Genomic DNA, 27166 nt, shown 5'->3' with positions numbered 1-27166 from the left:
GATAGGTAAACTTAATAAAATTGCACGTAGATAAGGCATACGCATTGATAAAAGTATTCATAGTAAAGTTAAGCACAATGGAAATGCAAATGATAAGATAAATGAGGTGATAAAATTAAAAATATATATAGAATGATAAATGAATATAGTAGAGGGATGGAGAGAGTAGCACCCCCTGAAAATGTGGTAGTGGTTTAAGCAATGTATAATGGTGGACAAAAAGTTAAACAGATAGAATTCATGGGAAAGGATAGGATGAAAAAATAAATAAAGCAAACGTAACATGAATGGAAAATGTGCAATACAGCTATATCTCATGTGGAACTCAACAAGAATAAGTTATGAAGTAGAACTGCTACTGATGATAATGAAGTATTGTTTAGAGAAGTTAACAATTCAAACCATCTCAATATCAAAAAGTCCCTTGTTTTATGCTGGGGCCAACATCACATAAATAACTATCCTCGAAGAGCTGCCAATAATGCTCAAATGGACAAAATCAATTTCATGAATTCAACCCTAGCCACTAAGATTATTCCTTGTTTGTTTAATTCTGACTGATTGATGGCGTCAAAATTTAATAAAAATGTAGAGCTTTGACCCAAAAAAATTGACTCAAGAAATCATAAACTATACTTTCGCAATTTAAAAAAAAAAAATACATGAAAAATCTTTAGAAATCTGTAATTTTTTAAATTTTGCTCCTCCTTTATTCCATAGTTTTGTTAATGTTTTCTGGGCTCCAAAAATTCGGCCTCGGCCTCCGCCCGCTGTGTTTTTTTTTTCTTTTCGGGGGGAGTTTTAACGGAATAAGTTCTGGGGTAAATTTTGGGAAGGTAGATGGGTTTGTAGATAAGACACTACCCAGGTATTTCGCCCTCATTTTGCGAGGACTTTATGATCTGAGTTCTGGTTTCCTATGGGCGCAAGCCCCTATAGTTAATTACCCCTCCCGATCACGATAGAGAACTTTCGATTAACGCTAGTCGTCGATCAAATACGTCGTATCCATAGATACTTGGCATTCGGCATATAATAGCATCATGGGTTTAGATATTTGAAGGGTTTGGAAGAATTGATATTTAAAATTAAAATTTTCATCATCTTGCACTTAAAGCGGATGGTGGGGGAATGGATGATGAACCCGATCAAGATCCCATGGTTCTGTCATTCCGGGCCATCGTGGTCTCTGGTCTACTTAGTCAGAGGAGGTAATCGACCCAACCTGACAAAAGGATCCTCGTCGGCAACCATGGGTTGCTTCATCCAAGGGGTCCTTGTAGACCTGGGGGGAATGCTTGTCTAAGGGGACAAATTTGAATCCACCTTAACTAACAAATGGCTTTGTGCCCTATCAATTATATCCTATAGATTCATATCTCAAAGATTTGATGCCACTAAGGAACGTATTGGCTATGGTCATAACCGATATTTCGTGATGTCATTTGGCGGCAAAATCAGGGGCACTGTGTCATAACTGTTTATCCTACGGTGTCATTTGGTGTCAAAATCGTCGGTTAGAGGACACATACCACATCCTTATTGGCAGGAGATTGTTTGAGAATGAATCATAGTGAAATTTTCAACTATGCATTAGCTCAATATGAGCTGAAGTAAATTTTAATTTGTCCACTCTAACAAACTGTTGCGGAGGATGGATGAATTTTGCTTTAAGTGATTGATGATTTAATTTTAAATTTTAAATATCCTAGGTTTAGATGATTTGTGGAATTTTGGATTTATGAAAGCTTTGAATTTCGTGGGTATTTGGTTGAAGCTTGAAATATTTGGAATTAATCCCTCCGGTTGAGATTTACATTCAACACGACCATCATCGGGGTGCCTTGGATCATTTTCACTTTTGGATTGAACCTTGTCGACTTAGCCAATTTGCCGACAGAGGATCGGATTCGTCATAGGCTTTTGTGCCTTTATTAGTGAATTCTCATTGTTATAGGCCTTGGAGGCCTAATATGAATGTATTATAATAAATATACCGGTCCCCACAACTGTATATTTGTTTGATGGTTCGAACCCTGTCGACTCCTATTGATCTGCATAGAATGATCATGCTCGAACTTGAATTCACTTATTGACCCGCGCAGCATCGCTAGACATCACGTGTGTACTAATAACACGCTCGTTGGGGCTCATGCGGGTGTTTGGGGATATTTTATAATTATTTATTGAACCTTGTCGACTCCTATATATTTGCTTAGGATGATCGGGTTCAAATTTATTGACCCACACAGCATCCCTAGACATCATATGTATTCCTACAACATGCTCGTCGGGGCTCATACGGGTGTTTGGGGACATTTTATAATTATTTATTGAGCATTGTCGACTCCTATCTATTTGCATAGGAGGATCGGGTTCAAATTTATTGACCCGCACAGCATCCCTAGACGTCACATGTATTCCTACAACATGTTCGTCGGGGCCCATGCGGGTTTATGATTGTCTTGCTCTTTTTGTGTACCTATGTGTATACAAACTACGGTGCATATGCGAGGGCCACTTTTGGAATTTTATGGGTCTTCTACGACGGCTCGTAGGAGCTTGTATTTGTCGTAGTACTTCGATATTTGTTTGTAGATGACACTTGATGCGTAGTAAGTCTCCTGCAACGTGTCTTCTGCGAGGACCCATAGGCATTTACATTTACTGTATTCCTTTTACATTTTATTGCAGTCTTTGGTCCTCGTGGTACATCCGCTACTGCTACATGTATGCAGGTAGATGTATTTGTTCACAGATTTGAAGGTGTCCAATTTTTGTTGGATATGAAAGTATTTTTTTTGCAGATATCACATATCCATTGTCACTACTTATAGATGGCTACTCATCCGCCGTTGTAAGCAAGATGCCTCATTAACCACAACTCTTTGACTTTAGCCAGTGGGTAGCTCATTATATACATCACAAACATATTGACTAATATATTCATCACAGGCATCATGTCCCCTTTCAATAAGTGGATTGTCACACTCCTTCACTTAGTGGATTTTCATACTTATCATAGGTATGCCATTATTGTTCTTTTAAACATAAGCGAGTTGTAGGTGTACCGTTGTTTACATTATATGTTCATTACAAGTCTTATACACTTGTTTGTAGGCAAGTCTTGTGATGTCATTTATGAGTATTCATAAGTTTCTTGTAGTTATTTGTAGGTATGTTATGCTCATTGCAGTCCACTCAAACTAAAGTCCCTTGAGTCCTCTGTTGTTCAATGCAGATTCAAGCTCAAAATAGATTCAATCTTGAGTTCGAGTTCTAGTACAAGTTCATTTCATTTAGTGTCCAAATCAGTTTGAGTTCTTGGTACAAGTTCAAGCTTCTTGCAGTCCACTTAGTTCCCTTATCATTATTCATTTGAATCCAAGTTACAAGTTCAATTAATATTCGAATTGGGTTAAAGTCTTTTGTATTTGTTTAAGATGGAGTCTAAGTCCAAGTCCCCTGTAGTCATATTGAGTTCAACCTTTGGTCCTCAACTTATTCATTTAAGTTCAAAGCGGGTCTCATGTTCACCAAAAATTTTGGTAGCCTTCCGGCGTCTCCCCCGTTTAAGGGAAACTACGAGAAACTGGGCCTTCCCACGACGCGCAATAAAGGCGTGTATGGTAGGTGTCCTTAGACACCGCGGCCGTGGTAGTCATTCCCACCATGCGCAATAAAAGCGTGCAAGGGGTCTTCGAGTGTACCTGTTTTAAAACACAATTGGCTTTCCCCTCGCTCGATAGTACTTATGAGAAACCCTGCCTCATCGTAGGTGTCGCACCGGGTTCCCATCCCACCACGCGCAATAAAGGCGTGTATATGCAATTTTTCGGTGCGCCGCGAATTCTGAAATTGGGCTTTTAGGTGATTACCCGCCTTATCGTAGGTGTCGCACCGGGGTCCCATCCCACCACGCGCAATAAAGGATTGTATGGGCGGTTTTCTGGTGCACCACGAACTTTGAGAGCAGGAATCTGAGTTTTAGAAAATTCATACCTTTGTGGGGTTCGATACGCATATCGAGGCACAAGAGAGACTTGCATCTTTCTTATTAATTATAATTAACTAGAAAAATTAATTACAACTAATAATGATTAATTAATTAATTACACCTAATAATGATTAATTAGAATTAATTATTAAGTATTATTTAATGATTGATTAATTATTATTAATGAAAACTAATCATACTTAATTAGCATTAATAATGATTAATTTATACTTAAAACTAATTAATTAAAATTAGTTAAAATTAATTACTAATTAATTACAATTAATTAATAATTAACTGAGTTGTTAGGATCGTCGTGAGTGAGTTAAATCTTTCCTTTCCCTCTTTGTTTAGTGGGTTTACTAGATTTGGCCGAAGTAGCGCGCGAATGGGATAAGTTACTTACACAGCAAGCGAGCTCCCACTATTGCTTCGGATCAAAATGTCATGAGGTTAAATCCGACAGGAAAGGAGCGTCGTCTGAGGTGGAGTAGGTTAGGGCTTCGGCTCACAAGGAAGGAGGTGATGGAAGCTTGAGGAGAGAGGTTCTCTCTCTCTCTCTCGGCTTGGGTGAGAAGTCGGCACAGTGAATGGGTTTGAATCAGAGGAAGTCGGAGTCTATGCGGCTTGAAAGGCTCGGAATAGGTAGGAGCGACAGGATGGAGCTGGAGTTCGGGAATGATTCGAAGAGGCTGGAGGAGATGGATGCGGGAGTTTGAGGGCTTTGTTCGTGTGGAGGAACCGGCGTTGGAGGCCTCATCTGCTTGGGTATTTAATGTCATACGTGGATGCTTGATCGAGGCAGATCGCAGGATACCCAGACTCTTTCGACGTCGTTTCCAGAGATAGAACTGTAGCAGGCCGCGATTTCTACAGGATTTGCGCTTATTTCCTAGATTTTTGCAGAGGTATGTAAGCATTTTTTTATTTCTTTGTACATGGGTCAACATGTTTCTCTAACAATAATGATAATGAAACTATACAACTTTGGTTAGAATTAAACGGATTAGCGATTGTTGGATTGGAAGAGATGAACGACAAATAGAATATGAAAAAAAAAATTGGCACGTCATGTTAAATCGAAATACTAAAATTTCTTGTTCACTTGCCTTCTTACCAAATAACGATGCAATTAGAGAAATGATACGCTCCTCTAACTCCTCTTGGTAGCTCTCCCTCTTGTTTTTCTTGCTAAGGGGAATCTGAATATAACAAAAAAATTACACATTTACTTGAGGAATAAATATAAAAAAAGTAAATAAATTACACTAGACAACAAAAAAAATAATCATGGTAGAAATCTTCATCAGTCAGCTCAACAATATCATAAGAGATCCATATCATTTGCACACATGATAATATAATGTGATCGCAACCGATCAGCACAAAAGTGAGCAAACTATCATATACAAAAAAGAGTTATGTTACAGTTGAATAAAAAGTTTTCAACTCTCACAGCAGATACTTAGCTATTTCACTCTCCATTCACACACAAATAATAGAAACTTGAACTGGGAGTTAATAGCTTGATCCCAAACATGCTAAATCGGTTCACAAGTAAATGTTGTCTTCACAATCAAAACTTCCCTAGAAAAAGACAACTACGTCCAGTAAGTAGTTTAAGAGATAAGCTTCATTGATCATATTTTGGTTTTGCCGTATTTTCTGTTGCTTTTATTCTCCATTTGCACCCGAAGAATAGAAATTTGGTGAGTTGATCCCTTGAATCCAAATATGATCAATAAGTGCGACAAAAGTAAATGTTTTCTTTTCATTCAAAATGCAAAGCAGAAGATAAGACCATCCTGAGAGTAATTGAGGTATAAGCCTCACTTGATCATGCTATACTGGTGCTTTGCTATTTAATGTTTTTGAAAGTAAACTTGTTGCTAATATCTAAATGTTTAAGTTGCTTCTCATTCTCATGTCCATTCTTCATGGTCGTGAAGCTGTACGATGACATAAATGGGTAGGGTTTTCCTTAATGCATTTCCCTCACAACCTTTTCAGCAGCTTCTGTAAATCAATGCAGGTTTTCCTTTATGCATTTCCCTCACAACCTTTTCAGCAGCTTCTGTAAATGAATGCATAACGAAACAAAGGCTTCTTGTCCATCTATGCTTTTTATTCCTTTTAAATCATTATCCTTACACCTCTGCTCAAACCGCTGCAGCTCCTACTGTTCCTCTTGGATGCTTCCCCCACAGCCACCACGCCGGCCTTCAACAGCCCCACACTTTATTAGCAATATGATGATACAAACTTTGTGTGATACTTGAAGGATGAGCTCAATATGTACATTTCAAAAAACTCTCAAAGCAGGTTCATGATCAAGGTTATTTAGCTTAGTGTCCACTTAGAATGTTTCATTCAAATTTGTTTAAGTTAGATGTCCGAAGCTCTCAAAAATTATAAATACAAAAGTGAATTTGATTAGATTAATCTATATTTATTTAAAATATATTTTAGAAATTACTTTTTTTCATAATTTTGGGGAATTTGATAGGTTTAATTTTCTGTTTATTTGGTTTATTCAGTATTTACTTATATATGTGAAATTATTTTAGTTAAAATATTCTTTATGATCATGTGTATAAATTGTTAAAATTCATCAGCATGATTACTTTGCTTTAAGAAAATTTATATGATTAAAAGTTTCATATTATGATCATCAAATTTTCTAAATAGACTTCACTTATATAAGCTATATCATTAGTTTCTTAATTAAGGAAACCTAGCTAATTGATAATTTCATGAAATTTTCTTCAATTATGGGTTTTATATGTTAGCAATTTTATGTTAGACCGGTCCTGTTGGACCGGTCCAGTTGGGCCCATTGCCAAGGGCCGGCTCATGTTTACAAGAGACGGATCAAGCTGGTCCGCCATCTTGTGGTGGCCGCCCTTGAGTGGGTGGGACCCACTCATGATTCAAATTCAAACAATTTGGATGCAAAGGAGGGGGCGGCTAGGGCAATGGAGTATTTTTGGTTAGATGTTTAATTGTATGATTTAAGTAGAAAGGAGGGATTAGGGTTAGGGTTATGCTTGATTATTGTGGCTGATTTGGAGTCTTGTTCTTCATATCTTGGGCTCTAGCTTCGTCTAGGGATTGAGAGAGAATGATCCTCCTCTCAAATTGAGGATCAATTGTATCTTGCTTTCCTTGTTCCATTAGTTCTTCCCTTGAAATAAAACTATTGCTTTCGTTGTGCTTTCCATCAGTTTTTGTGAAGTTTCTCGTTGTTTTGTCTCTATTATTAGGGGTTTACTTGAGATTTTCAAGTATTTCATAACAGTTTAATCAAGTCAAAAGGTTACAGTCATTTTCATTTAGTTTGTTAAATATATAACTTATACATTTCTAAAAAAATCACCTAATCTGCATGAATCTCGCGACAATATTTAAATTAAAAACTTTCATAATTAAATTCAAGATCATATGAACTCTGATTTCAACAAACTTATAGTTGACCTGAACATCTTGACGATACAAACCCATCTACATCACAGATGATCGAATTGATCAACCTAAATCAATCACATGAATCATATTTGAAAAATTCTTAATATTAATTGAAGGACAAAACAGTCTTAAAATCTTGCATACCTATAATCAAATCAAGCAACTCAATGAGATGAATCCAGCAAGCTCGAGATCATTTGATTATGGCATCATCAAGTCACTCAAATGTTGGATAAAAGACCTATAAATCAAGAGAATCAATATAAATTGTTTTGGATTACGGCCAAATTTATTGAAACACCCCTCTCAAAAAGCCAATAAATATAACTCTAATTTTGTACCCAAAGGGAGATTTGAGAGATGATATAGCTAAAGAAATCTATTTCATTTTCTAATGATTAACACCAACACTACCATCAGCAATCGTCACCGCAACTAGTGAACTTCCGGCATCCAACTATTATTGCATGACTATTAAAATTTAATCATGTTATTAGGATTTAACAATTCTCTTGTGCACAATTGATTTTTGCAATCCCTATTATAGGAATCAAACAATTGTTTTCAATTGTGTACACTCTCATTTTCTTCATTTGTGAGGAAAGGGAATTCTTATATCTTCTATTATTTAGTAGATTCATTGAGAAGAGTCCATTGTCGTGGTTTTTTTCTCTTATGTGTGTTTTTCACATAAAAATTTGTCTCTTAAAAACATCTTTCTATGCATATTGGATATTTGTATAAAGCTAAAACATTAAATACTCTATCATAACAAATTTCCTAGCACATAATAATTTGACACAACCTATGGGAAATCATATCCCAAATACAATGGCTAATAGAAGTAGTACCATTGGTTGTGGATTTTCGCATTCCAACACTCATCAAGCAAGAAACATGTTTGGCAATCATGAATGTCATAATCGACTAAGAGTAGGCTCTCAGGCCCTAAGAGTAGGCTCTCAGGCCCATCCTTGGATGATCGGATCCACAATTGGAGGACCATCAAGCTCATATCTTTCAAACATTGGACAAGGGTGGCCAATAAAGAGTACTACCATAACATGATGGAACTTACCAACCACAAAAATAACATCATAATGAGGACGAACAACAACAACAACAAGCCTTTTATCCCACTACATGGGGTCGACTACATGAATCATTTTTCTCCATTGTTAAAAGTCAAAATCTCATTTAAATCTAATAAAGAAAGGTCATTTCTAATATTCTCTAACCAAGTCTTATTAGGTATACCTCTACCTTTCTTAACATAAGCTAAATCTAATACATTTACTCTCCTAACCAGGTTATCTGAAGGCCTTCATTTTATGTGACCAAGCCATCTAAGGTGACTCGCAGAAATCTTATCTGACATTAGAGTGATACACCTTAGATTTCCAAATTAGGGTTTGCCCTAATTTTCCTTCAAGGGAGAAGTTTCTCCACCAAATCAAAGTTAGCTCAAGACAAAAGAATGAGAGGAAGAACAAAAGAGCTTTGCAATAATCTTCAAGACAAAACCAAAGACAAAGCTAGTCCACTTCGAGAAGGACCAAATCTCCCAAAAGAAACCCTAGAGAAAACAAGAGGGAAAAGAGAAAGAACTTTCTTCACATGATGCCCCAAAACAAACCCTAAAGGTTCCTTTCATACAATCTCACAACTTCCCCCTCATCCCTAAATTACCCCCCATCATCCACCCTCCATTTTCCCCCCAAAAGTTGGCCTCTCCCCTTGATGCCCAAGGATTTAAATAAGTGGGCCCAAAGGGCCCACCTTGACCCTCTCCCCTTTCTCCCCAAGTTCGGCCGCCCCCTCCCTTTGGCTCACCTGGGCCGGATGCCCCCCCCGCCGCCTCCTGTAGACCCGCGTGGGTCTCGGATGGACCGGCTCAGCCGGTCCATCATAGAGCTATTCCAACCTTTTCATGTAAATGCTCGTTTCATATTTTGTCTCTAAGAGTAATTCAACTCATCCACCTGAGCACCCTCATCTTTGCAACATTGTTGTTGCCAGGTCCCAATTCCTGGATGAGAAAAATGGGGATGAACAATTTATCGAATAATATGTTATCATAACGGGGATAAACAATTGGAAAATACTCATGGGATACCCTCATCGTTATACTAAAATTCCTCCACCACATCCTAGCCCAAAACTTAATGATACTATTAACTAAACTCATCCTTCTTGTGATGCTCAGCCAACGCAAAATCTTCCACCACCCTTAATGGGCTTAACCTTGTGCCGACTTATAGAAAGTCCTCATGATATTATACGACACGGATTAGGGTATCATGTGCAAGAGGAATTTCCTATGAGGAATGGGAATCAACTCCTCGATGTACTTTCACAAGTCCTCAACTTTAACAGATGAAATTTTTCAACTTCCTATTTGGGACCTTTTCCAACTTTTCAAACCCAATTTAGCCACTTTTGAATCCTAACAAAACCTCTATGGTTAAATTTAAGCAAATTTGAATAATTTGAAGCAAAATTTTCAATAACTTTCACTATAATCAATGCATCAATTTTATAGAAAGTTGAAATTATAATAAAATATATTTTACTTAGTTAACTGCCCTAAAAGTGGTCCATGTTGACGTCCAAGTAGAGATCGCACCACATAATTTTTTGAAGTTGTGCCACAAAATTTTTCGAAGGCTAAACATATATTTTCAGAAAACATAAACTTCGATGTCCGAAAATAGGGGATAAATGATACATCTCTAAAAAATTCACTCGATCAACATGAATCTCGAGATAATAATTGAATTTAAAACTTTTAAAATTAAATTCAAGACCATCCAAACTTTAATTTAAACAAACTTATAATCAAACTATATGTCTTGGCAAGACAAACCCATCTGATTTGAGCATACATGAACCCAAATCAAGCACTCAAAGCCTATCTAAGAACTTATGAATGTTATTTAAAGATAAATCGGTCTTCAAATCTTGCGTATTTATAATCAAATCGAATGGCTTAATGAGACGAATCGAATGAGCCCAAAATCATTTGATTGTTGATATCATTAAGGTACTCAAAAGCTAGATAAATGATCAATGATCAAAGGAATCAATATGGATTACCAAAAAGCGTTTTGGATTTGGCCAATTTTATCAAGATACTCCTCACAAAAGGCTGCAAATAGAGTTCTATTTTCAACCTGAAGAAAGGTTTGGGAGCTAAGAGAGCTAAAGAACTCTATTATATTTTTTTGCAATCGCCAAATATCACAACAAGCAATCACCACCAAACCTTCGTCCAATGGCTATTGTTGCTTGACTGTTAACATCCAACATGTTGTTAGTTTGGTCTTCTTGTTAACATCCAATTTTTGTAATCCCTGTAACAAAATCAAACAATTATTCCAGTGTATAATCCCATATTCTTCATTTGTGAGAAAGGGAGAACTCTTGTATCTTCCATTATTTAGTGGATTCATTTATATGGGGCATTTCACATAAAAATTGTAGTGTCTCCTAGAAACTTTTATATGCCATTGATGAATATTTGTATAAAACTAAGATATTAAATACTCTATCATCACAATTTTCTAGCACGTAATGATAACTTTAGTTGTTAACTTATAGGTTATGATTACTTCTGTAATTACACTAAACTTAATGAAGTTTAATTATTTTTTATTTCATTATATTCATTGAGTTGTTCTGATATAATTTCATATATAATAATATAAATTATCATTTAAGTGTTATACTGATTAAGTTATTATTATTATTACTATTTGGGTTCTACTGCTACTGTTTTCAGAAGAGTTTTGGGAATGCTTTTTTAATATTTTTTATATTGATTTGAAGAGCAAAAGGCTAATGTAAAATCAAGTAAGATGGCTTTTCTAGTCTTACTCTTTTTGGAGGAAAAATAGAAAAAATGTCAAAGTGTTCATCTTTAAATAAATCTCATCAAGGCTTTGTTATGGTAAAATCAACTCTCCATCAATCTCTTTGGGTTTCTCTAATGTTATTTTACATCGTCTATTTTACAATATATTGTAGAGAAGATTGTAATTATCTTAAGGTAAAAGCTTTTAACCACATCCAAAGTATTGGAACACTCTGGCTAGGTTTTTATATTGTAATATTATGGTTGTGAATTCTAGTGAGACTTCTAGAGCTATAAAGCTTAAGTTGTTGAGGTGCTCTTGTTAGAATAAGAAGTTGGCATTATTGCCTTGAATTTATATTGTGTGAAGATTTTTCCACATAGTTTATGAATGAAGTAGCTTGAATTGTGATGGCAAGTCATGTAATGGAACCTCAAGGGAGGGAGAGAAAAGATTTAAGCGTGGATATAAGTAAGTTGAGTGTTAAGCCATATTAAAATATTTTTTGCTCAATCTCAATAGCTTAGATTTCATTCCCTGGACAGTAAAGTATTGCATGTGATGAATGTTTACATGATGAATGTTATGATATATACTCTTGCCATCTTGTGTAAAGTAGATGCACTCTCATATAACATAGATCTATTCACATCACCATCATCTTCTTGTGAACATTTGTTAATGGTATCTTTTGCATTTATTGATTTGTTCATCATAGCTTGTATGGTTAAGTAAATCTTTGCAATTAAACTTAATAGTTTTATCACTTACTTGCTTATCCATATAAGCAGATTCATTAGATCACCAATGTTGTGTTTGGATTGATTGCTTAACAATTTATTTCGACATGTTTAATTGTGTAGATTTTGAGTTAAGAAGAATTTCAAAGCAGCATATAATAATCCTAGCAGAGCAATTATAATATTCCTTAACCCCATTTTATGGTAACATAAATCACCCTAGGTTACACCCAAATAGCATAAACCACTCTCCAATTATATAGAGCTTTCATATTTTAATATTCTCAAAGTTAACACTACCCCTTCAGTCCGAGCAGATATATCAAATAGCTCATCTTGTTGAATAATCAAGAAAAAGGGCAATAACTCAAACGTAGAACCTTTGCTAAAATATTTACCACTTAGTTTGGTATGGAGACATAAGGAGTGACAATCTTCTTAGAGAGCACGACATTCTTAATGAAATAAAAATTAGCCTTAATACATTTGGTTCTTTCATGGAATGCAACATTACTAGCACAATAGATGGCAACACAATTGTCATGCTATAAAATCATGAGATGTGTAACCTGAAAACCAACCCTCCTAAAAAAGTTTTTTACATCCAAATATCTAGAAAACTTGGTTCAAGCTAAATCAAATCAGTTCAAGCTAAATCAAGTCAGTTCAAGCCACGCTAACTTGATCTTATACTCACTAGCCTACAAGAGAACTCGCCTCAAACAGGCAACTATGATCCAAGAATTAGTCCCAGTTAGTGAGTAAAGCTCATTAGTTGGCCCAACCGACTATTATCTATGAAGTCGCCACTGATGACTAATCAATGAGAGATGACTTCTCAATGAAAACTATTAACTATCCACTCAGCTACCAAATTATCTATACATACCAAGTCTACGACATCTTCAAAGCTCAGCAGACGGCTTCATGTAGGACCTTCTAATTAGGCTACACAATTATTGTATTTTATCTTATTTCTTGTATACTCATGTATGCAACCGATCTTTTAACAGTCAATCTCCAACCCAGATATATAAATAAGGGTGGAGCAGTAAGCTCAATTTACTCAATTTTCTATAATCAAGCATATAATATTCTCAATATAATTGAATGAGATTCATAGATATTTTCGGATTCAACAGAATGAAGATTCATAAAGCTAACCTCTAAATAGTTCTCATAAGGCTAATAAAGATAATGAAGATGAGAAGAGGAGCTTCTTGGATGCTTTAGCATTGAAATCCAAAACAGCATTGCCAATAACTTTCTTTTAGCTTAAGTACTTATAAGGACCTTAATAGTTCATACGACCCACATCAAACAGGATATATTTCACACAATAATTACAAGAATTGTGTTTAATCGTCAAAAATAAGTTTATAAAAAGAAACCTGCAGGAAACTTGGAGCTCGGTCCAGGATGAAAAAGTTTAAAATAAGTGTTATCAGACTTAAACTTCATTTGTCCACTTCGTGCAACACGTCCAGGCTTTAATTTCCAGTTGGCTCATTATAGGAGTGATCAAGAAAAAACAGCATGAATCAAAATTCTGAAAAGGTAAGCCGTAGGTGAGGACTTGCCTTACCCATGAAAGCGGCAAATGCTGTCTTCAGTCCCAGTACATCCACAAAACGCTCGCAAGCGGGAGGATATTTGGTCATTGCAAAATCAAGGGCTCTAATGGCAGAGCCATATGCAGACTTCTTCTGCTTCATGATGATGATCATTAGCTCCACTCCTTCAGATTTGATGAACCTCTCCTTGTTTTCCACCGGCATCAACAGGCAACACAAGCAATCAAATAAATTCTCCAGCATCTCTTCTTCATCTGAGCTCTTCGGATCCCTAGACTTGTACATCGCCACAGCCTGCAATACCCCATCCACACCGTTCATCTGACCTAACCTCTTCTGGTTCGCAGTGCTGTTCTGCAGCAGAATGGCCAAGATCTCTGAAGCGTACTGCTTGTTGCCATCGAACTCCCGTATCTTAATCCTCCCTAGAAGCCACCTCAGAAGCTTTGTCCGCTCACAGACGAGCTCCGCTACCGCAGGTTTTACCTCGATCATGTTCTCGACGGTGGCCAGTGTATTGTATATGGCGGCAGTCTCGTCGGGATCAGACTCGGAAAGGCGGCTGATATTCTGGACGAGAAGCTCGAGCGCGTTGTTTTCGATCAGGGCGTCAACGAGGATGCGAGCGGGCTCGTCATTGTCCTCCAAAACGTCCTCATCTGTGAGATCCATGAGGAGGCCCACCACATCGATGGCGATGTCGATGTTATCATGGCCGAGCAGATCGACAATTGAGGGAACTGTGTTGAGGGCTACGAGCTCAGGGTAGAGCTCGGGTCCGCCGGCGAGGATCTTCAGCCGTTCAATCTCCTCATGGAGCTCGACTTCCGAGTCGGCGAATTTATCCGGTTGCTCGGGGTACTTCATGCGGGTCTCGAGGTTATCGCGGAGGCGGCGTTCGAAGGATAGCACGAGCTTCTTCATGGCTCTGAGGTCAAGGACCTCCACGCCGCCGTTGTGGGAGCTCTCCACAGCCTCAAGAAGGGACAGATCGATTCCTCCAAAACCGCTTTCTCCATTGAAGCCGCCATTTTCAGAAACCAAAGGAAGGACCCCCGTTTCCTCTTCTCTCCTGCGCTTGGAGCGGTGATCCATGGCGAGAACCAAAACCCTTATCCTGTAAAGCTCTATCTAAAACCCTTTCGGGCAGGCGTCGGAAAGCAGGAGACGATGGTAAAGGCTTCAAGTAATCGATTCTTTTTTTGAGCGAAAACTTTTCAATTCTAGATCAACATCAAAAATATTAATATTACATTTCTATCATCAATAGAATAAATTTTAGAGCATTAAATGAAATATTAAAGTTTATATGATTGTATAAATGGTAGAAATGAATTATAAGAGTGATATATTTGATATTAAAGTTGTATATGGATGGTAGTCATGTAATATTAATATTTTGGGTGTTATATATGTAAATAACATGAAATAAAGTGGTGTGTATGTAAATTTTCCAATAATTTATTATTATGATATTTGATTTTGTACTAATTAGTATATATAATTGGCATAATTAAATATTTATTAATTAGTTTTTTTTTATTTTATTTGTTCCAAATTTATTTAAAGAGGTTTAAAGACGATTATATAACGAAAAAAAAAAAAGAGCGCACCAAATTGTAATTCATATTCTTCTTCAATATAGTGAAATCATTATCCTCAAAGACGATTATATAAGGAAAAAAAAAAGAGCGCACCAAATTGTAATTCATATTCTTTTTCAATATAGTGAAATCATTATCCTCTCTCCATGTGCATATGCATCTTCGGCAAACCACATAATTCATTATGTTCTTTTGTGTTGATTGTGTTGTGTGATTTTTTTTTTTATGTTTCCGTTGTGTGTGTATAACAATTGGTATAAGAGCCAATTTCTAGTAACAGCATGAAGAACAAAACAAGTTTATGTTCTTTATGATTTGTTTAGGTGAAGAAAACAACGATCGAGTACGACACAAAGGTTGTGCGAGAAATGATCGTGTGGTGGCTTGGGGTCGCTCATCTGAAGTGGAAGGCACATTTCTTCATGTGAAGGCTCGAAGCAAACATTCAGTACGGTGCGCTGGATTACGTGTATTTGGAAGCTGAATCGTGCGTGAAGTTGTAGGTCCGCGCGAGGGTTTTGCCTAATCATGTGGAACATATGTGTAGTTGAGGTATGAGTGATCGCATGTATTATGCTCGTGTTAGATTGGTGGCATGCATGTAGGCAGGATGAAACCTCTTCTTCTTGCTTGTTGGGTATATCGAACGAGACATGGGCGGGTCGAGCGAATACTCACGTGTGTTGTTTGGAGACCTGCAAGAGCGGTGCTTGCATATAGCACATGCGACTGTGTGGAGAAGGTCATTGCGTGTAGATTGCGGGCATAGGTCATAGGGAGCAAGGTTCGACTGAATAGAGCACAGGTACTCCAAATCTCATATTTTTGCAGAAACAATAATATTGGGTAGTTTGGTCACATAAAATCGAGCAGAGTCAAGTAAAATCAAGACAATTGATTGTCTATGTGATTTTGTGGTTGGGCTATTGATTTTGTTCCTAATTGTTAATTGAAAGAGAGTTGGATTGGTGCAACTTTTAGTTACATGAGAAAACTGAAACTTTTTGGAGCTATGAGATCTAGTGGAGCCATGAATGCGTCCATCTCGATGGTGGAGAATGCGTCGATCCATTAGGCAGTCACACATCTTGACAAAATTGATGTGAATATATTTGACGCCAAATGGAACTTTGGTATTTGTCAATGTGAAAGGATGGATGCACTATGCTCTTTGAATCTATAAAAAGTTTTGGAGAATAATGAACGACCTGAGGTGATTTCAAAGAGAGATTGGCAAAAAATGAACAAAAGTGTTTGTAGCTTGATAAAAAAATTATCTATCTCAGGAATTGAAAGACCCATATTGAATAGTTTGATCATATGTCATTTATTTAGTATTTTAGTGTCTTTAAGACCACAAAATTAAATAATCTTAAGCTCGATAGATTTGTGTTATCAAGATGCTTGATTTGAAATTTGGAGATTGTTTATTCTGCTAGTTAATATCATGAAATTTTCAATCAAATTTAATACCTTCGATATGGGCTCGTGTGAAACCCCTCAGAATTTCATTATTTTGAGTGCAGTTACTCCGTACGAATTGACCTTAGTACGGGACGAACTGAAAAAAATTGTAAAAATCTGTATGGTTCGTACGTACGAACCTGAATTCGTCTGGGACGAAATTTGTCCAGAGGAGAAATCGTCCCGGGACGAATAGGAATCGTCCCGTACGATCCTATTTTGTATATATATATATCTGATTTGAGATATTTTAAGATATTTTTGAAGAGAGAGAAAGAGAAGAAAAGAGAAGAGGAAAGCTTGGTTTAGGAGACCGCGGAGCGATTTTCGTCCGTCGCCGCTGTTAGAAGAATTGTTTGTCTCGAAGTAAGGAATCCTAATCCTATTTCTGATTTCGAAGATTTCGTGTTTTGATATTTTTCTTCTCAGTTTTATGTTTCCGTTACCGAAAAACGTGCATATCTTTGTATTGTCGAAACTTTTACCGCGTAGCTTTTGTTATGTTATAGAAATGATAATTTTGCATGATTTGAGTATTTTCTGAGAAGTTTTCATCGGATATTTTGAATTTTGTGGGATTTTTATCGAATAGAAAATTGTATGGATGTTGAAAAATATTGATTCAGTACAAGTAAAGTTTTGAAACGTTGTTTTACACGATTTCTAGTAATTTGCTAATTTTCTGGAACTGTGCATTTTATAACGACTTCTATCTACTATACGATATTTTAAGGGGTTTTCTAAATTGAGCTAAATCATGTTTATTGGTTGCAATGTGTTGATGATATGATGATGATGTGGTAATATGATTGAAATTGTTGTTATATTACTGTGATACTGTTGTATGTGTGAAAGACAAATAAAGACTGGTTGAATCGTTAGTTGAAAACTGATTGACCTGTACAGAATGGTGGGCCGACGGACTTTCCTTTAAAAAGGGTTTGATGTTATCCTCTACTGATCATGTGATTACTGAATGGAGTTATAAGGAGATAATTATTGTGCCGACGGGCAAAGAGTGACGACTCTTTTCACTGAGCCAACGGATACAAGACACAAGACACTGATATTGATACAAGACTGAAAACACCTTAATAGCAGTGCTTTTACTTGCTCTGTATGGCTAATGTACTGAATTGCATATTTAGCAATATTGTTACTACTACTGTACGGATTTACTGATACTAACGCATTTACTGATACTGAACGGATATATTACTATACGGTTTTATCGATTTTTTACGGATTTATTGTTAATGTATGATTTCACGATTATAACATTACTGTTCATGTCACTGAATTGTTACTGATACTAATACATACACTGATACTACTGATTCATTGTACTGACGTTTTGCACGTAATATACTGTGTAAGTGACATGTGATTCATTGAACACGTGATATAGATTATTGGATTGCATGTGATTCACTGATCACGTGATATTGAATAATTGAATTGCAAGTGTATATTTTGATATGATTCTACGGCATTGATTGATTCCAAAATTTTCTAACGATGTTATGATTTTATTTCATTGATTTGATTTCAATAGTCACGAACGACATTAATGATTTGACGTTTTATACCGATTGATATTATTGAACCAATGAATTCTCTTTATACGATTGACATTATTGCCATGATGATTTATTGACTGATTTGATTTGTATTATCGATACGAAGATTTTTTTAACGATTTAATTGAGATTTTAAATATGAAGATTTGTCTACTGAATTGACTGATGTTATTGATACGACTACTACTGTAGAGATTTGACGCACGTATTGATTCATTGAGCTTTACGAACTTTTATACTGTTTATTTGATTATTCTATTGATAATGATGGCTTCACACGTTTCTGTATTGATTACCGTTTCTGTATTGATTTCTGTTTATGTACTGATTCATATTTTTGCATTGACTCAATGATCATGTGTAAGTGACTGCTATGATTTGACTGATTGGCATGCATATTGCTCCTATACCGTGCTTTGATTTCAGTTGTAGGTTTTTGGTGACCTGCTGGGCTTTTTGAAGCTCATTATATGTGGTTAATATTTTCAGGTCAGGGTAAAGAAGCAGGAGATTGAGGTTGAACAGGAATCTTCAAGTTTTTGTCTTTTTTATAGTGATTCTTTTTGTACTCATGACAGGATGGATTACATGTGATTAAAGTGTAGATCCTTAGTATTGTAAATGAACTTTTGGGATTGAATAGAAATGTTTACTTGATGTTTTAAATTATAGATTTTGTTAGACTGTTTATCACTGATTGGTGACTATAGACAGCTATGGTAGAAGATTGACTTAAATGATTGACATAATAATTTTTCCAAGTTAGATATTGGGACGTCACAGCTCGTATGACTCATATTGTACCATTTTTTATTTCATTAGGATCACCTTATAGAGATATTTAATTTGACTATAAGTTTGTTGAAATCAAAATTAGGATGTTCGTAAATTTAATTTTAAAAAAATTCAATTTAAAAACATCTCAATATTTATGCTTGATATGATAGAATTTTTATGCACTAATAATTGAAAAGTGAGGGTATTGTTTTAAGACTTTTAACTTTCTTAACTTATTTAAAATATATATTTTTAAAATAAAAAATATATAATTTGAGAAAATTACTTTGAAATTAAATTCTCTTATAATTTATAATTTTAAAAATTGAAGGATATATATTTGCTCTACGACGGCAGCCGCTTTAATATGTTTCAAATTTGAAGAACAATAAAAAACAAAAGTCCTATTGGTCATATATTAAAGTTACTCGTTGTTTTATAAATCCACGAGCTTATTTCCTAGAAAGGAAGTCAAGGGTGTTTTCGTAAATCAATATACAAGAACCGTCCTACCCCCTCTCTCTCCTTCCGCGTTCTCTGGCATATAAAAACCGCTAGGTCCTCTCCTTCGCTCCTGCGCTCATCGGAGGAGAAGACCTTGAGATCTAGTACATTTCTTCCACCGCCTCGCTCTTCTCTTTATGCCGGTTTGAGCTCTTTGACAGGATTTCACGTATGAGCTGGTTTGATAATCTCCGCGGATTGTCGGATCCGAGCCATTTCTTGGATGGTCTCTTGATCTTTATCCTCTATCATTGCCCTATACGTTCCAATTCTTCGTCAATACCTTTGAATTGGAAATCGTAAGTCTTGGATCCGGGATCGCGGTCTAGAAAATTTTTTCTTCGCAATGGAATCGAAGAATCTTTCATCCTGCGAGGATTTCTCAGTCACCGGTAATAATTTCTTTCCGTCTTATGAGTGAATGCATGTTGTTTGAGCTCGTTCGCGTGTTTAACATGGGCAATTGGCGGCTGATATGTTAATTAATTTCGGTTTGGTATTTTACTAATTTTAGTTTCTATTGGAAACTGGAGAAGATTGGATTTGGAGTCCATGAATAGTAGCTTTCTCTTTAATGTTGAATTGAGACCCATCTATTATTAAGTTTTATTTTGATTTTGTGATGTTTGACTTTCCAGGATAATACTTATTTAGCTGTTTCTTCAAAGTCCGTACCTCTGATCCGGCAACTTATTTAGAATTATTCTTATAGAATTTTTATTTGATAAACATCAGAAAATTCTTCTAATCAAGCAGAATTTTGACAAAATTTTTAGATCTTAAAGCACTGAAGTATTTAGGGCAGAAGTTGCAAGAATTGGCTAGGAGATCATCTAAACTCTAATTTCAATAAATTTGTAGTTGAAACGATGAGATTTTATGAGTCGAAAAATGTTTAGATCTGAGTTTGAATGGGCTTATATAAAATTTCTTAATATAGTTGAAAATTTATCAAAGCCATTTGAGCCATTTGAGGGGTGAAAATTCCTCCAGAATTTACGTCATTATAGTTGAAATAAGCTTGATGTGACAGTTCCATTGAGTCCAAGATCACTCAATTTTGTGTTCATTAAAACATTGAGATGCTCCCAAAAAATAAACTAATCAAAGGGTACCTATTCAAGCTATTTGATGGAGTGTTCAAGGTTATTTTAAAAATGATCATAATGCACCATTTTGGAAATTTATGAATAGACCCTCTTCCTATGTATTGGAAGAGGACTTTTGGTAAAGAGAATTATCTAACTTTAAAGAATTCTAGAGCTCTTTCCATCATTTAGAGCCCCAATTGCTCGCCTTTGGGATTACACCTATCCAAGTATCTCCGCTTTTTCCTAGTCATCTGGTATTCACTCCGGCTAAGAGAACAATCAAGTTGGGCACCTTCAAGCATTTAATGATACGAGGATCATTTGATTCGATGGCGTGGGATCCATTTGAGGTATAGTGGAAGTTAATAAGAGAATTTGAGAGTTGGTATATGATATACCTGAGAGTATCCCAAGCTAGGAGTATTGTTGCCAAAAGGACTCTAGGATGAGAAGAGAGCTCAGAAGGGTTTTTGGGTAAATTCATAAGAAATATATGCCAAGTGCCAAGTAGATGTTCTGAAAACAATAGATATCAAGTGGGGAGCAGGCGATCGTAAGAGACATTCTAAAAGAAGCCTTACACAACATATGAGCTAGTGATTTTGAGAAGAATTTCAAAAGGCAGCTAATCGATGATTTGACTTTGGACCTCATTAATCATATAATAATAATGATAGTCTGGCAATGTCATTTTATGTTTGTGGCATCAATAATGGGCATCATACGTTGTAACTTACTTATTTAGAGTTATGGTTTCCTGTAATAAAGGTATGCCACATATTTTGTGTCATTTCCATATTAAATGTAGCCTATGTTGTGACTGGCATGCCCTATTTTATAAAGGAAAGTTTGATCTGTCAAAGTATATACGCTGGTTAGTAGAGAGTTTCCTTGGTTAGAATGAGTAATTTTTGTGTGCCTCTAAGACTTTCGATGCTATTTTTTCCTCTAGATCTAAAATTATAGAAAAGAACTTGAAGTCAACAGACAAAACTATAGGAATACTCAAATCAGTAAGTCATCTTTTTAGTGATACCAAGGTTGTGGAAAACTTGCTTATTTGACTTCATATTCAATTTTCTATGACAAAATCACATCATATAGATTGTTGACCAACGGCAACTCAAGAATCTGTGTATAAACTATACCTTAAGAAAAGTTTTAAAAACCTTTAGAGTGTACACATCAAGAGGAGCATCCATAAATTTTGATGAAAGTAGAAATCAAAATAACTTCTTAAAGTCTATAATTAGGGAATAGATATATGACTTTGGGAATTGATATATTCGACAAGTTTATTGTTTTGAAAAATTTTCTCTTATCAAATGATAATATTTTGATAGTAAAAATTTTTTAAGGTTGATTATGATGTTTGCAACATCATAAAAGTTTCAAAATTTTTGTACTTTTGATTTCAACGTAGAAATTTGTCGAATGAAAAAGCGTCTCAATTTTGCATCAAAATTTTCAAAAATGATTTTTTTTTTCAAAAATAAAGGCAATAAAGTTTCCCATTGAAAATTTTTAGGCGAAGTATATATGTGTGGATGAGCTTACATTTAAAATCATGATTAAAATGACGAATGGTCGGAAAAAATAACTAAAAATTATAAAATTTCGGTTGAAAATCATATAAGATTGAGTTGTTAGTCGAACTTCCGACCTTCTTGTAGGAACCTCATTTATTTTCATTTCTATACCACTCCGCTCATTTCATAAAAAATTCCGCATCTCATGTGTGTGGTTGGCTATTTATTTGTGTGTGAAATTTTCATGCAAAATTAAGATAATTAAATATACCTAAACCGCTGTAACAATATCAAATTCGCTATGTTTTTTTATTCATTTTACTCCCCTCATTGTTTATATAAATCTTGTTGGTAAATATTTCTCATGTTTGAAAGCTTTGATTTTTAATACCGAGCAGTTTTATTATGAGCTAGCTGCTGCTGCTGCAAAATCTATCTGCTAAGGATGCTGGTATTTGATGTTTATAAAATGATGTATTTGAATTTCCATATGTATTCTTATCATTCTCTTTTGTTTAGATTACAAAATTGTAATATTATTTTAGAGTTGTCTCCTCAGACTTCAGTTGGATAGTGGTGGGTACATAAGTGACAATCAAATTTGATTGTACATGATTAAGGTTGCTATTAGAGGAAGCTTTCTAAATTTGTATATGTCCATTAGTTTGATTCTGATTCAAGTCCTACAGGTGCAGTCTACATTTTGCATTAAATGTCTTAGTATTAGTTGCATATTTTTTACTAAAGTAATCACCATCTTTGGTTATTACATATCTGAATTTAAACAATCTTACATTTGGAATTCTTGAATCCTTATCCAATCCAGATTCTCATGTGATATTGTATTTTTAATTGCTGAACCCTTTTAACCTTTGATCGTAGGTTCCTTCTTCTCACCCATTGAGAAGAAGCCTTCCCCACCTTCAGTGATTGTAATTGGTGGAGGAATTTCAGGAATTGCGGCTGCTCGGGCATTGACCAATGCTTCATTCAAGGTAATAGTTTTGCTGTTGCAGTGATGTTGTTTATTTTATTACAGATGATACTTAATATATGGGTATGTTTCAAGAAATTTGCTGGTTATTTGGAATTTCATTAGTATTTTTCTAATGTTATATGTGATTGCCGCAAATATTATTATGATTTATGAGGTTCAAATTCACTTTAGGTCATTCTTTTGGAATCTCGTGATCGGATTGGAGGCCGGGTGCACACAGACTATTCTTTTATGTGTCCTGTTGATATGGGTGCATCATGGTAAATTTATTTGTTTTATTTGCTCCTTTTTGTACGTCAGTCACATGCTTTTAATGTTTTAACTCCACGTGTTTCTATTTCATTGAGCCCGTTTGCTTTCTATAACCATGCAGGCTTCACGGTGTTTGTAATGAGAACTCCTTGGCTCCATTTATTCGGTTATTAGGATTGAAGCTATATCGCACGAGTGGTGACAACTCCATTCTGTATGACCATGACCTTGAAAGGTGCTTTAAAACCTTTAATCTGAGTCTTCATCCTTAATTGTTAATGTTTACCATATTCTCTAGTTTTGTAACCCCAAGCAAATAAATCCTTTTTTTTTCATTCTCTTATTGTTAAACCTTTGTTTAAATTGGACCACTACTGCAACTATTATTTCAAATCTCCGTTCCTTTCGTGAAGCTTATATTTAGCATGGTTGGACCTTCTAGTGTTTATTGGTACTACATATTACAATTATAATTTTTCCATGCTTGGATCTTGATTTAATGTCATGGTTTTGACATAGTATTTACCCTACAAAATGTACAATCCTTGCTTCCACTTAGTTTCTTCTCATTTTGCCGCACCCTTTGTCAAAATTTTCTTCCTCTGCATCCTACAAAAATACATGAAGGCATTGTGGAGGTTGTTCTGCTGTTTTACAGCTACATGTAAATTTTATTCAATTGGTATGGATATGTGAGTTTTTATGGATAATCTCAAAGTAGCTCGAATAGATATTTAAATATTATATGTTACTAATGTAATGTTAAAATTTTCAAGTGTCTGATAATCTTAAGCAGTTTAGCAGCTTGGTCATTTTTTTCTTTGTTTTTTATTAATATTAAAATGCTTCATGCAGCTATGCACTTTTTGGCATGGATGGCCAACAGGTTCCTCAAGAGCTCGTCATTAAAGTTGGAGAAGCATTTGAGAAAATTCTCAAAGAGGTAATAAATTGTTTGTTTGAAATTTGTAAGTTTTGAATTTTATATTGATATAGTTTCATATACATGAGCTTGATGGTGATTTCACAGACGATGAAAGTTAGAGATGAACATCTAGATGACATGTCTGTTTTGCAAGCAATTTCTATTGTTTTGGATAAGCATCCGGAGTTAAGGTATAAATGGTATTTTTTTTTGCTTCTGAAAGTTTTGAGTGCAATTGATTTGCTTCTGATCATTTTGTAGGCAAAAAGGTTTAGCCTATGAAGTGTTACAATGGTATATATGTAGAATGGAAGCATGGTTTGCTGCAGATGTAGATGCTATATCACTTAAAAACTGGGATCAGGTAACAACCAATTTGAAGAAACACTTACTCATGAATCATGATCTAATCCTAAAGATTGGTTCATTCTTGTTTACTTTTGGAACGGTTTTTTTATTGCTTCTTGAAGCAGCTTTTTAGTATAAAATTTTTTATACTAAAAAGCTACTTCAAGAAGCAATAAAAAAGCGTCCCAAACGAAAAGCCTAAGAAAGGGAACTTTTGAACCAAGTTAGCTTAAGGTTCAATGAAAACTCTTCAGCGTGGTGTTCTTGTGAATGCAGGAGCATGTGTTAACTGGCGGTCATGCTCTCATGGTGCAAGGTTACAATCCTTTAATTGAAGCTCTAGCTGGAGACCTTAATATCCGTCTGAACCACAGGTATCGGCTTTTGGAAGGCCATTTCTTATCTGCTAAACGCAGTTTTCGTGATATCTATAGTTATATTGGTGTTCGATCATGTTAGTTACCATTGGTAACATTTAATTTTTTACCATATTCACTTTTTTATTATGGCAAGCAGGGTGACAAAAATTGTTCAGCGCTGCAATCTAGTTATAGTCACTGTCGAGGGAGGAACCAACTTCGTAGCCGATGCTGCTATAATAACTGTTCCTCTTGGAGTTCTCAAAGCAAACCTGATCGAATTTGAGCCTAAACTACCTGATTGGAAACTCTCGGCCATTTCCGATATCGGCGTTGGCATTGAGAACAAAGTAGCTTTACGCTTCAGTACTGTTTTCTGGCCAAACGTTGAGGTATTAGGCGTTGTTGCTCCAATATCACAGGCTTGTGGCTACTTTCTCAATCTACACAAGGCAACTGGAAATCCTGTTTTAGTATACATGGCTGCCGGGAGCTTTGCTGTCGAACTGGAGAAGTTATCAGATGGGGAAGCCGTTAACTTTGTTATGTTGCAACTCAAGAATATTCTTCCACATGCAACACGACCTGTAAGCTCTTATAACCATCATTCTTTTCTCAGTTCCTGAAGCTTTGAATTTGAAAATGCTAAGCTAAATGCCGTTAACTTTCTGCAGGCACAATATTTGGTTTCACGATGGGGATCCGATATCAATTCGCTCGGTTCCTACTCTTGTGATCTGGTTGGAAAGCCAGCAGATCTTTATGAGAGGTTCCGGGCGCCTGTTGATAACCTCTATTTTGCCGGCGAAGCGGCGAGCATCGACCACTCTGGCTCTGTGCATGGAGCATATTCTTCAGGCATATCGGCTGCTGAAGACTGCCAAAGACGTCTGCAAATGCAGTATGGTATTTCAGATCTTCTCAAGATTGTGTTTAGGGAGGAAATGTCTGAAATCATAGTTCCTCTTCAAATTTCAAGAATGTAATGAAACCTTCTTCTCATTTGACGCATTCTTAACTGATTATTTGGACCTTAAGGGATAACCTCTCCTCTATTCCTTTTAAGATTGGTGCAGTTAAATAATTCTAAATGTTTTATGGTTTTGCTGAGATAGTTTGATGTTTTATTATGCTTTTTGTTGTTTTGGAATTTCTGTTTTACTGAAATATCTTTTGGCTCGTGATATGGTTAGAACTTTGAGGCTCTGTTTGGCTTGAAGGAGTTGGAGATGACGTAAATGAATTTTCTTTAGGTAATAATTAAAAAATCTTCGCTATTTAACATGTGGCTGAAAATTTTCAATTCAGTTACTTCTTTTGCATTCTCATCTTTCCTTTCAATTCATCTATGATCTACACTACATAAAGCCGAGTTTTTGGCTCTAATATAATTCATAGCTAATTAGTTTTATTCAGGAAATATCAATAAATGTATTTTCCTAAAGATTAAAAATACAAATGATTTATTATTCAAATTGGATCCATAATTGTAATTTACAAGAGTGGACTTATATATATATATAGTTGTGTCCTAGAATATTTGTAGTGGTAGAGAGATAAAATTTTATGTTTTAGTTTTATAATGAAGGTGGTCATGATGAACATTGTCCGGCGATGAAGGTCAGAAGAATTGTAGTCGACGGGCGACATTGGTTAGGAAGATTGCAGTTGGGCGACGGAGATTGGAAAAACTTTAGTCGGATAAAAGTGGTCGGAAGGATTGTGATTGGGCTCAGGAGGTTAGAAGGACCGTAGTTGGTGGGTGACGGAGGTCAGAAATCTGACAACAATTGGTGGTTGTGCGTAAGTCCGGTGACACTTGGTGGCCGAGCGGAAATCTTAGTTGATGGTCGGGTGAAAATCCGACGTCAATTGGTGGCTAGGTATGATTGTGGTGACAGTTAGTGGTCGGGAGGAAATCCGACGATAGTTGGTGGTGGGCATAAATCAAGAGTAAGTTGGTGGCCGAGCGAAAATATGAAGACGATCGGTAGCTGTGTAAGTCCGACGATAGTTGATATACGGATGAAAGTCTAGTGACAATCAATGGCAGGACGGTGGTTGATGATGAGCTTAGTGGCAAGAGAAATATCTAATTTCTCTTCA

At 35.7% G+C, this 27166-nt stretch overlaps 2 protein-coding genes across 2 annotated transcripts in view; one reads left to right on the top strand and one right to left on the bottom strand.

Moving 5' to 3' along the window:
• LOC110103981 (beta-catenin-like protein 1) overlaps positions 1-14820 on the bottom strand; it is a 33037-nt gene extending 18217 nt beyond the window's left edge. Inside the window, exons 1-2 of the mRNA XM_020832895.2 lie at positions 13637-14820; positions 5115-5199 (exon numbers count right to left, since the gene is read on the bottom strand). Of these exons, the coding sequence (XP_020688554.1) occupies positions 5115-5199; positions 13637-14725 (1174 nt within the window). The 5' untranslated portion in view covers positions 14726-14820. The remainder of the gene's footprint in view (positions 1-5114; positions 5200-13636) is intronic.
• A 4800-nt stretch (positions 14821-19620) lies between these two features.
• LOC110103987 (polyamine oxidase 5) lies at positions 19621-26170 on the top strand. The gene is made up of 10 exons (XM_020832907.2): positions 19621-19951; positions 23062-23174; positions 23348-23436; positions 23550-23663; positions 24284-24371; positions 24459-24544; positions 24615-24717; positions 24978-25075; positions 25218-25647; positions 25735-26170. The coding sequence occupies exons 1-10, from the start codon at positions 19906-19908 to the stop codon at positions 26044-26046; spliced, it is 1479 nt and encodes a 492-aa protein (XP_020688566.1). The 5' UTR covers positions 19621-19905; the 3' UTR covers positions 26047-26170.
• Positions 26171-27166: the final 996 nt, after the last annotated feature.

The sequence above is a fragment of the Dendrobium catenatum genome, unplaced genomic scaffold, assembly GCF_001605985.2.
Source record: "Dendrobium catenatum unplaced genomic scaffold, ASM160598v2 fragScaff_scaffold_30, whole genome shotgun sequence".
Taxonomy (NCBI): Eukaryota; Viridiplantae; Streptophyta; class Magnoliopsida; order Asparagales; family Orchidaceae; genus Dendrobium; species Dendrobium catenatum.
Note: the sequence above shows the minus strand (reverse complement) of the source record. Positions and strands in the feature narration are given on the sequence as shown.

Coding starts and splice junctions, on each gene's coding strand:
- LOC110103987 (XM_020832907.2), top strand. CDS start 19,906: ATGGAATCGAAGAATCTTTCATCCTGCGAGGATTTCTCAGTCACCG. Junction 24,545..24,614: donor GATAAGCATCCGGAGTTAAG/GTATAAATGGTA, acceptor ATCATTTTGTAG/GCAAAAAGGTTTAGCCTATG. Junction 25,076..25,217: donor AATATCCGTCTGAACCACAG/GTATCGGCTTTT, acceptor TATGGCAAGCAG/GGTGACAAAAATTGTTCAGC.